Source organism: Silurus meridionalis, chromosome 28 (genome assembly GCF_014805685.1).
Source record: "Silurus meridionalis isolate SWU-2019-XX chromosome 28, ASM1480568v1, whole genome shotgun sequence".
Classification (NCBI taxonomy): Eukaryota; Metazoa; Chordata; class Actinopteri; order Siluriformes; family Siluridae; genus Silurus; species Silurus meridionalis.
The window spans coordinates 1,403,125-1,415,634 of record NC_060911.1 but is presented as its reverse complement, the minus strand read 5'-3'; the positions used below and the strand labels follow the sequence as shown (position 1 = coordinate 1,415,634).

The window sequence follows — 12,510 nt, the reverse complement described above, 5'->3', positions numbered from 1 at the left end:
CCCTTACATGGCCACCATGACTACAGCTCCCCCACAGTCTAGAGCTTCCATGGTCTACAGCTCCCAGAAACTACCACAGCTCCCCCACAGTCTAGAGCTTCCATGGTCTACAGCTCCCAGAAACTACCACAGCTCCCCCACAGACTCAAGCTTTAATGTTCTACAGCTCCCAGCAACTACCACAACTCCCTCACTTGGCCACCATGACCACAGCTCCCCCACAGTCTAGAGCTTCCATGGTCTACAGCTCCCACAAACTACAGCTTCCTCAAACTACCGCTCGCACAAAACATAGCTCCCAGCAACTACCCCAACTCCCTCACATGGCCACCACAGTCTACAGCTCCCCCACAAACTACCGCTTCCACAAACTATCTCCCAGCACCTACTGCAACTTCCACACATTGGCCTCCATGGTCTACATCTCACATGGTCTACAGCTCCCAGAAGACTACGTCTCTATATGAGTGCAGGTGCTCCTCATAGAAAAACGCACCCTGGTTTCATCGGATGGTTTCAATACTGTTCACCATTTTTGTCTCCATCAATTTGCTCAACTTTACCTCCATTGCATCCGCTTCCCCTCATAATTTTTTGACAGAAACTTTGCCGTGTTCTGATAAAGCCAGAGTCTATTTATGTATGTGTGTGGGATGAGGAACACCTGCACTCAATTAGCAGCTCAGTGATTGTGAGCACTGTAGACTGTGGTATTTATGTTTGGGAGTTCTGGTGGATGCTGGGAGATGGAGTTTGGCTGTGACCTGACAGCTATATCTTTACCTTTAATGTATTATATAGGGTATCAATACATTTCCTATGTTTGTTCCTCACAGATCCTCTCCCAGGTCCTTACAAGCTTCTTGTTAGTCTTCCACAAAATACACAACCTTCTCATCTTCATTTTTCTTACAAGCACAAATTCTGAACTTGAGTTCCTTCCCTCAGTGGTGCTCTACAATCTTTTCAGTCCCATTTCTGAGTTCTGCACTCTTCCTAAGATGTACTTACAGATCCTCCCAAGTTATTCTTCTCCTGCCAACCTAAAACACTCAATCGCCTCTCAATCTAAGATATTTAGTCTCCTATTATGATCTCAGTCCTGCAATTTTAAGTCTCCTACTTTAAATAGACATTTTACAAGCTTCTACTGCCAACATCAATAGGTCTACAATCTCCTTGATCTCATTCAGACACCTGCAATTTCCTATTCCAAACTAGAACATAACTCCTGCTATCCCAGGGATCAAAATTACTCCTGAAGTCTATATGTTCACATCCCAATCATGATCTACAAGTGCCAACAGCATTATGACCTTAATCTCCTGCCCTCATTAAGAGGTCTATAAGGTCATATTCCAAATCAGATCCCACACCTACAACTCAAATTCTCCTGCATTAATCCAGAAGGCTACATGTTTTCATTCCCAAATCCATAACAATCATCTACACAGCATCCTGCTCTTAATCTAAGATCTACAAGGTCATACGGAAAACACTGCTCCCCTTTTTCTGCTATCATGATTACATCTTGGACACTAGAACATCATATTCCAACTTTTACTGTATCTTGTGAGTCAGGATGTTCTCCTTCTGCCCCAAAAGTCTGTAAACCCTTGTTTATTGATCCAGACTATAATCCTGCCATGCTGAAGGACACCATTTGAAGACTACAAGCTTTTGCTTCCTCTTCCTTGAATGGTTGATGATTGATGACTGAACCAGCACCCTTTTGCCACAGAGACCTCATCACTTCTCACACTGCATCACGCTGCCTGAGATGCTCTAGAACTGCTCGACTGGTACCACCTTCTCTCAGGATAAGAGATAAGTATACTTCAAAGCTCTTCTCTGTTCTGGAACCGAGGTGGTGAAATGAACTTCCCCTAAATGTCTGAACAGCGGAGACCCTGCTTATCTTTAAGTGACGGGTGAAGACCTTCATCTTCCTGAAACACTAACTCTTTTCCAGATTTGCTTTGTCTTTAACAAAAAAAATCCTCTCAACAAAGCTGTAGGCTGATTTATCTTCAGTTTGTCGTCTGGCGTACCAGTGTAGATTTATTTATTTGTAGAGATTTATTTATGTCCAGAGGTGGAAGGTAACAAATGAATCATATCCATTACTGAATAAAAAAAAAAATACAAATAATGGCAAGGGAGGAGAGGTCCCAGACCCCAACAAACTCAGTACATTTTAATTAACCAAATTTTTACTTTTACTTAAGTAGATTTTTTTTAGATTCATAACTTTACCTGTACTTAAGCAAAAGATAGCGAGAAGAGGATATGATAAGAGGAGAAGGTCTGGTTTGTTAGCTTCAGACAATCAACAACCTTTTAAGATCTTATTTTCCAGAAGAACACACCACAGAATACACAAAGATGTTTTAGACTACACTTCTCTACAACAGACTCTGTCATGTTTACATTCATCTGCATACTGATCATACACAGCTGTTCTCTAGTCACACACACCTCATGCTATATAAAGAGCCCCTTTACAGAAAAACCCTCCGAGTTCTGACAAAGTTTTTATTCAGTGTTTTGGTTTCCTGGTTTCAATCACTGTTTGGTGATATCTTTGCTTTAATTCTTTGGATTTGCATTTATGGCATTTATCAGACTCCCTTATCCAGAGTGATGTACACCTGAGCAGTTGAGGGTTAAGGGCCTTGCTCAAGGGCCAAGCAGTGGCAGTTTGGTGGCGCTGGGATTTTAACTTGTGACCTTCTGAGCCGAAGATAAATGTCTTAACCACTGAGCTAGCACCTGAACTAGCACCCCTCCATGCTTGGATTTGCCCCCATTGTATTTACTTTACATGTATCTGGAGAATGACTTTGGACATATTTATATTTGATGTTACATAAGGAGATTTCTGTTGGTAAACCTCCTCTTCGAAAAAGGAAAGTTAAGTTAGACATGAAGTTGGTAAGATTCACTCACCACTGTAAAATTCATGACCTTCAGGATCCAGATGGTGAGCGCAAGGTTGACAATCATTGTGACAAGGAGGAGGAGGATGAAGAAGTAAAGACAGCGTTTACGCCACCCGTAGATGCCCACCGGGTATGCAGCAGGGCAACCTGGCCTCTGCAGGCTGCTCGGCTGGGACGCCAAAATATACTGCTCCTGGGTCATCTAAAGAGACATGAGAGGAAGAGAGAGAGAATAATCTTAAAGGTTTAGTCCTGATGAGAAGGTTGTGAGTTGAACACAAACTCAATCCTCCAGTGATCAGTGTGACGGGTTTGATTTCTTTTGCACTCGTAATCTCTTGGAATGAGTGTTAATGTGACAGTCAACAGTTCATGAATAAGTTATTAATATATTAATGAACTTGGCCGGATGGGTGGCTGGTTGGTTAGTTAGTTGATTGTAAAATTGTTTGGGTTGGTTGGTTGAGGGAGTGGCTGTGTGTCTGGTTAGTTAGTTGGTTAGTTAATTAATTGTTTAGCTGTTTGGGTGATTGGTTAGTTAGTTGATTGTTTGGTTGGGTGGCTGTGTGTCTGGTTTGTTATTTGGCTAGTTAGTTGATTGTGGAATTGTTTGGGTGGCAGGTTGGTTAGTTGACTGGGTGACTGTGTGGCGGTTTGTTAGTTGGCTAGTTGGTTGATTGAGTGGTTGGTTGGTTAGATAGTTAATAGGTTAGTTGGGTGGGTGGCTGTGTGGCTAGTTTCTAAGTTGGTTAGTTAGTTGATTGTTAAGTTGGTTGGATGGTTGGTTAGTTGGCGAGTGGCTGGTTTGTTAGTTGGCTAGTTAGTTGATTGTAGAATTGTTTGTAAGGTTGGATTGTTAGTTGGTTGTTTACTTGGGTGGTTGGATGTGTAGCTTATTTGCTAGTTGACTAGTTGATTGTGAAATTGTTTGAATGGTTGGTTAGCTGGTTAGTTTATTGTTTAGTTAGCTGCATGGTTGGTCGGTTAGTTGGGTGGCAGTGTGGCTGGTTTGTTGGCTCGCTGATTGGTTGATTGTTTAGTCGGTTACTTGGGTGGGTGGCAGATTTGTTAGCTGGTAAGTTAGTTAATTGTGCAGTTGGTTAGGTGGTCAGGTTGTTGGTTAATTGATTTGTTGGTTGACTGGATAGTTGGTCAATTGGTTGGCAGTTAGTTAATGATTAGTTTACTAAACTAAATGCAAAATTTGTGGATGCAAAATTTGTGGAACTTATAGTGAATACTGTGATTTTAATAAACAGGTTGAGGCACAAGATGCATTTCACAAACTGAAGAAGAAATCATGAGAAATAGAACAAAAATGGCAAAAGGAGTAAAATCCAACAGCTTCATATTTAGTAGAAATGCAGCAGACACATGCACCGTGTGTAGGATTCAAACAAGAGACAATTCTAAATATACACATAAAATTCGTAAAGAAAATGATGTGCGATTTGGAGTCATTCAGTCAGTTTTGCTCTACAAACATCGATGACAGCTTTAACTCATCTCATCGTTATAAGACGATAATCCACGGCTGGGTTCTGAGGGCATTTTAATGCCCTCTGCTTTACATCAGGCCGTTCTTCACCTTTACAGCATGCGCTAACATCCTGTAAACTCACCCAGACCTCGATTATGCCTTCGGAAACATTACAATGATACTTCATTTTGATGAGACAACAAATACAGAGCAGGTGCACACATTAGAATAACAACAACAACAACAACAACAACAAAAAACACAGCACACATGAACTGACACACTTTATGTCCGACATACTCATATATGAAGATATATTACATTCCTTTGTAAAAGATCTCACCCTGAAAGTGTTTGAAAGACGTTATAATTAACGCTGCAAGTGCGCCGCTCTTCACGCTCACCTCCACCGGTTGTAGCTTGACATATAAACCCACTTGTAGGGCTTTGCGACTGTGAGACACTGTTGACTCCTAACTGAAAGGTACTCAACTCATTTACACTGCGATACTCTGGAATCTCCCAGCCGAGCATCGAAATCACGAGAATAATGCAGCGTGCCAGGGTGAAGGGGAAAAAAGAAATAGGAAGCACATATGCTATTGAGAGACGAGTGAAGGACCGTTCAAGTCTTTCTCTACGCTTCTACATCTGCCATCGTTCTCTTTCAACCCGAAAACGAATGAAGAACCCTGATGTATGTAAGTGATTACAGAGTAGATTACAGTGCAGCCACGGTGCCTCGTGTACGGATTATTTATAAATAGTGAGAAGGAAGACGGGAAACCAGGACAATAAGGAACCTCGGATTTTTCCAGGTGCAGCATTTCTGCATTTATTACTTTTTATTAAAACAGAATACGTTTCCAGAGAACACCTTTGTCACCCGGTGCATCGCTGATATGGTTTCCAGGTCAACTCGTATTAGACGTGAAAAAAAGAACGACTTTTATTCTACTTCAAAACGAAAAAGCGTTTCCACAGGCCGGAGGAGACTTTATTGTATTTTTTTATTTCTGAGACAAAAACTCAGTGTTCAGCTTCACTTTTTCTCTCCTTACGTACCATGCGAACGTTTCGGAGTGAAGTGTTTTCTGGTTCCATACATATTCATGGCGTGTGATTCAATGTGTGTGGGCGGGTAAGAGTTTGTAGGAGTTATTAATTGTTCATAGCCCATTTGGATGCAACAGGTCACACGCTTTCTCTCTCTCTCTCTTTTTCCCTCCCTCTCATTTTGCCTGAAGTCTTTCGCCTCTATAAATATCCCTGCATTATAAAGGCAGAAATGCAACTCTTTTTCTTCCCCCTACCTCTTCTGCCCTCCACACCCACTCACTCGCTCGCTTCAGGGAGCGATCGCTAGTGTTTTCTCAGGCCAGGCAACTTCTGCTCGTGCCGCTTGGAATCCGAAGTTATTTTTCCTCACTGTCACATTGCCAGCTCTGCTATTTCTCTATTCTTTCTTTCTGCTTTAGTGGAATACTTTCCTCCCTCGTTTCTCAAATTGATCTGACAAGCAAAAGATCTATCACTCTTCTCTAAAGCTCCCCTCATTAAGGGCCTCTGGACCAAACAGCTCACCTGAGCCTTCAATCAACTAGATTACAGCTGCTGACCGCACTGAAAATCTCTGTGTGTGGGTGTGTGTGTGTGTGTGTGTGTGTGTGTGTGTGTGTGTATGAGTGCTCACCTGTCTAGCCTGCATTTTTCTCCCCTTAATAGCCAAAAGGCTTCCATTATAAACCGATAGCTATTAGGTATGTGGCTTTGGTAGTTCTCACTGGAAAGTGAACCATTTAGTCAATCTCGGTTTGGTTCTTCTCGGACGCTAACAAGATCTAAGCTGACCTTGTTTGTGTCGCCATGCTGCCCCATTATGAGGCGACCAGATAACAATCCAAATTTGTCATTTGAAATCCAGTGTTGGGAGTCAAGCCAAGTACAGGTGTTCCCAGAGTTATGATGAAGATACGTCGTGAAGACTCCAATGCAACTTGAAATAATATGGTAAGTCTACCCAGGAGTCTTGAAGAATAGTGATCAGTATGAACAGTATATAGGTATCTGGCACATAGACGAGCGCCGCTTTGCGAGTTGTGGAGGAGGATCTACCTGTATTCAGTTCATCAAACCCTCACAGCTGATACCTCTTCTGATATGAAATGGTTCGAAACATTCTGACACGAGCTCTGTTTACCAGAAACTACTTTATTTATCTACACACTATCACATTCAAAATAGTCCAGATGCACAGCAACACAGTGCTTTCAGCGTTCCTGCCACTTCTGGAACATGTACTGGAAGCACCTTCTGCTATTCGTGCTGGATCTCCGCAGTGGTGTCAAAACGGCGATCTACATATTCGGGAAGGGGTGAAATCTGCAGTCCTCATTATCAGGCAGTTTCCATTTCTATTTATAGTATTTTTTGCAGATGCAGTTTACATTTATCTTATTCATACACCTGAGAAGCTATGGGCCTTTCTCAGGGGCCCTGCTCAGGAGCCCCGGAATGGCAGCTTGGTGAGGATGGGATTTGAACTCACAATCTTCCGATATAATGGGTCTTCTAACAGTTACATGTCCAAAATCTGACATCAGACATTACATTAGGACATTATAACATTAGCATATGTTAGCATATAACATGAACGTGAAGTGAAGAACACTGATGATCTTCATCATGGCACCTGTTAGTGGGTGGATTTATTTATTAGGCACCAAGTGAACATTTTGTGCTCAAAGTTGATGTTAGAAGCAGGAAAAATGGGCGAGCGTAAGGATTTGAGTGAGTTTGACAAATGGTGACGTCTAGACGTCTGGGTCAGAGCATCTCCAAAACTGCAACTCTTGTGGGATGTTCCTGGTCTGCAGTGGTCACAATCTATCAAAAGTGCTCCAAGGAAGGAACAGTGGTGAACCGGCGACAGGGTCGTAGGGGACGAGGATCATTGATGCACGTGAGGAGCAAAGGCTGGTCCGTGTGGTCCGATCCAACAGACGAGCTCCTGTAGCTCAAACTGCTGAAGAAGTTCATGCTGTTGATGATCGACGGGTCACGACTGTTTTAGCAGAAAAAGGAGACCAACACAATATTAGGCAGGTGGTCGTAATGTAATGGCTAATCGATGCATATAACCTGCTAATTTACCCCAAGGATGGTCGTGATTATGACTGAGAAGCGCAAATCAACTCCTACAGAGTGCCTCTGAGTTTTCCAAGTAATAGAAATATTCACTTAAATCCATCTTAAGTCGAAGTCTACAACACAGTTAATTCCTCCAATGGATTACCATGTTACCAAACAACATCGAATAAAAACAGGAGAAGAAATGACTGTAATTGGTTGCTTGATGGATCACTGGCTTCCCGAGTGAACGTCACGAAATCCTTTAATCACACCATGTCTCTGTCAGATCAGCTCTGAACATTTGTCTTCTCGAGCTAGAGAAAGTCAAAGGGCTTAAACTCTCTGAATTAAAATGACAAAAAATGTACCTGTTTGTGTGTGTGTGTGTGTGTGTGTGTGTGTGTGTGTGTGTGTGTGTGTGTGTGTGTGTGTGTGTGTCGAGCAGGAGAGTCGAGATCCTCGACACAAAGCAAACAAGGCAGGAAAATATCACCCAGCCTTCCATGCTTACTTTGAATCAATAGCAGAATGATACTAGCTGGAGTTTGGCGTGTCGGCGACTCGCGAGTAGCCAGGCGCTAACTCTGAGCGGGATTAGCAAATCGATACATCATTTAAAAAAAGGTCATCGAAGCCAGGGACATAATTTAATGCAGGGCAGCCAGCAGCAGAAGATTTGCAGCTAATTAAACGCTGCCATCAGTGAGCAGACTCAGGCACTGCACAACCACAGATACCCGTCGTGCCGAGTGCCGGGTCTAATGTACGACTGGCACAAGATCAAATCTGGTTTTTGACACATATTAATATAACAGTAGACATGTTTCTGACACAGTTACAGCGCTTTGAAAGTGAATCGTCAAATAGGAAGCTACAGGTGTGAGCTAGCTGGATGGAGGGTTGGCAGTCCCTTTAAACCTGGATCCCCAAAATATGGCCCTCCACTTTTGGAACAGCTCTCTGGACAATGCCAGAGACCAAAATGTCCCTCAGTTATTAATAAAGGTCAGGGCACTAGCAATAGTTTATTGCTGGAACTGTTTGCAATCGGCGATAGTTTTTCCAGCTTCTACTTTCTGCTGTGATTACGAGAGCGGCCTCTAGAGGCGAATCACTAAAGCCACGACGCGCCGCAGAGAGAGTGCTTTATTATATGTATTATTTAGAATTAATGAATTATACAAGCATATTTATTCACATTTATTTCCTTTAGCATATTTTCATGATTCAGTATTTTTTTAGCTTTGTAATGCAGTTCAGTACTGTTTTACACCATGTTTATATTTTTTAGCCAGTATCCATTTTAAAAAATCGGATGATTAATTGGTTGTTGGCGAGTACGATCCGATCTAGCTATCCGTAAAACCGACATTTAGGTATTAATCATAATAAAATCTCCATAGTAACACTGGTAGTCGCTCCTGCTTGTGCCATTTTCTGTCACAGACCCCATCAAAGAAAGGAAACATTATATGGCCCTCACAGGAAAAGGTTTGGGGACCCCTGCTTTAAAACAGATCTTCTCTGGCTCTGGACCTGACGGAACCACAGCTGGTCTAGCAATTCGAATAATGACCGATGTTCAGTGGAATTCTCTTGATTGACAAATTGATCAAATTATACAATGATACCATTATTGGCTCTCTAGCTACCTTTACCCAGGTTCTGTCACCTGCCGCAGCATTGTGGAGTCTTCTGCTTGAAAGAGAGCAAAAACCAAGTTCACAATAATCATATGATCATCATATCATCAGCCCCAGTGGTACCTTGAATCAGGTCCTCATCATGTCCATGTTTGTTTATTTCTGGCTATTTCCAACTAGCTTGTTAATTTCGGTTTGCTAGCTAAACGTTCGTGAAAAACATTCATGACTAACTGACCATATGTCCCTCTTTTATGAATATACCATTCCACATGTAGTCCACATCTGCTGTTAAAATGTTGTAAGTGAGGCAAGGAGGTTCCTGGGGTGGAATAGGGTTGGGGCTCGATAGCAGGAGATCTTCCACATCGACCAGCTAGTAAAAAGCAGATCTCCATGGAGCTGGCATTGTGCATCTCCTAGCTTGAGTGAAGGGAAAACTTCATGCTTCCACATCCAAAGACGTCCTGTACAATTGTGTGCCTTCGACATTCGGGTGTATTTTGGCGTATAGTGGTGCTAGTCTGGGGTGGCGCTCATGCAGGATCTTTGTTGCTGAATCATTACGAGCAGTAAATCCAATGGTTCTGATCGAGCATTGTTAGCGAAACAAATCGCACCTTTTGAGAATGTTTTCCACTCAGGACTGATTGGGCTTCAGAAGTGTCATCGCTGTGAAACCGTGGTGGTAAAAAAAAAATCGCATCCACGTGAACGAACTCTGGGACACTTTGATGGCAAACGAAGCGAGTTAAACCTGCAAATCGGCTGCGTTTGTTTCTGTAAAGCCTGCCGATTTTCCACACGAATAAAAACCAAACTTGTGGAAAAATTCACACGCCTAAACGGGTTCTGAGGATCGGGAGGGCGCCAGCTGCGTGTTTTCGTCTTTCCACTACGGTGTTTTCACGCAACGCTTCCAATTCTAGTCGCGCCAACAGCAAATCAACAGCTGGGGAAACCAGCACTAACAAGCAGTGCTGGAAGGAGACGGGCGTCTTGAGTCGCTCTGTACAACAACCACCACCACCACCGAGAAAACGAACAGAAGGCGACAGTTGGAGTCGCTTTAGAGAGAGGCATAAATCATCGTTATGTACATTTTAGACTCACGCCAGGGGAAATACGGCTAATCAAGAGCAGATTGGTTCAAGTGCGAGCGATTGGGGCGGACGATTAGCGGGAAAGTCCGAATTCTCAGGAAGACGTCAGGCTCGGTGGAGGTGAAACAAGGGCCAGTTAAGATTGAGGTTATGAGGGGCCTTTTTAAGTGGAGATTTGTGTCTGGTCAGTGGTTGACCTTAGGCTAAAAGTATTTACATTTATTAACTGAGCAGCTACAGGGTTAAGAGCCTTGATCAGGGGCCTTGCTTAGGGGCCCAGGAGTGGCAGCTTGGTGTGGCTGGGATTTGAACACACAACCTTCCACTAAACATCAAATATCAAATCGAGCAAGAACTTTTCCCAGAGGTAGAACATTAACGCTTTCTTGTGTACAGCTAGGAAACTCCGCCCCCTTTTTTCACAGTTTCCAGAAAAACGTTAGATTTATTGATTTTTCTCCACACCTTCCTGGTTTTCTCGTATGTGTTGATTTCTATTGCGTTCACGATGCAGTGTGTGTGTGTGTGTGTGTGTGTGTGTGTGTGTGGATAGTGCCTAGTGTTCTGTCTCGCTAGCAAGGGATGCTGACGAGGCTGCCGAGGCGGCTCTAGGCGCGTTCGGGGATTAGCACTAAAAAAAGAACAGACGCTAACGAAAAATACAGCAGCATGTCGCGATGCTAATTTCTAACATGGCAGCACATACACACACACACACACACACACACACACACACACACACACACACACACAGACCAGCTTGTCAGTCATAGCGGCGGCCATGTTGGCATCTTCGAAGCACAGTCTGTTTTGGTACTTAGCAGAAGGTCAACTCAGCTCACGTAAAACTGGATACAAACATTACATGCTTCAGCGGAGACACCTGCCACTGCCCAGAGGTGTTTCTTCTTCTACACACACACACACACACACACACACACACACACACACACACACACACACACACACACACACTTTCTCTCTCACTACTTCATGTTCTAAACAGTCATTTAGCACTGGTGTGGTCCTGGACCAGCGAGGTCTACTGTCCACCATCTCTCATTCTGACAACCACAAAACACACACGACCTTTACTACAGCGTGTGTGTGTGTGTGTGTGTGTGTTATAACGTGTCTGAGTTTAGATGTTCAGACGTGATAAGAAAAGACGACAGGGCACGGGGTTTAGGGGACAACATAAAATTAATGAGAGGGAGGGAGAGAGAGGAGAGAATGTGAGAGATGAGGAGGAAGGGAGTGAGAGAAAGTAAGGGAGTGTGCAAGGGAGAGAGAGAGTGTGAGAGAAAGGGATAGAGAGAGGAAAAGATGGAGAGGGAGACAGCAGTAGTGTGTAAATCTGTCCTACTGACAGAATCAGTACACAGACGCACACACACACACACACACACACACACACACACACACACACACACACACACACACACACAGGACCCATGTGAATGAGTCTGCTTAAGAGTCTGCACTCATTCTGTCAGTGATCGAGATTTACACACTCGTCTACTGACCACTCTCTCTCTCTCTCTCTCTCTCTCTCTCTCTCTCTCTCTCTCTCTCTCTTTCTCTCTCTCTTGCTCGCGCTCTCAAGAGCGGCATGTAGAGCGTGAGAGCGGTGGTTGTGTTGCAAATTTCTTCTGCGTTTGATTGCAATTTTGTACCATCAAAACATCTCGCGTGTGTGAGTGTGCATGTGTTTGTGAGAAGCGTGCAGGAGCAGCATGGCCTCTCCGAACGCGTAGCTGTATGAGAGTTTCGACTGAATCGGACTGGGGAAGCCCTGCTCAGTGGAACCGGTTCAGGAGAAGCCATTAATTGTGTTTTATTGTGCTGAAGACAAAAGAAAAAAGGATGAACCACGAAGTAGCAGAAAAATGTCTCAGTAGAAATGTTCCCAGACTGTAACCAATTTGTCCAGACGAGAAAGTGCTTTTACTGATCAAAAAAATCTACAGATTGAAAAAGATGATAACGTAGAATAATAGGAAAAAAAGTCAGATGAAGAATGATAGTGTGTGTTATGTTTTACTTTGAGTTTTTCAGCATTTGTTTGTTTTATTTTTATTTCATTTTAATGAAGCGCATTAAAGTTGAGAGTTTTAATATAAATATAAAAAGCGAATACAGAAAATATCTTTATGAACTTATTAAACAAACATATTGATGATGTTGCTGGTCCACTGATGCTTTAAAAG

At 43.1% G+C, this 12,510-nt stretch overlaps 1 protein-coding gene across 1 annotated transcript in view; it reads right to left on the bottom strand.

Annotated features, from left to right (window-relative positions):
- Positions 1-12,510, bottom strand: part of LOC124381501 (zeta-sarcoglycan) — a 138,461-nt gene that overhangs the window by 57,287 nt on the left and 68,664 nt on the right. Inside the window, exon 2 of the mRNA XM_046843208.1 lies at positions 2,950-3,144. Within this exon, the coding sequence (XP_046699164.1) occupies positions 2,950-3,144 (195 nt within the window). The remainder of the gene's footprint in view (positions 1-2,949; positions 3,145-12,510) is intronic.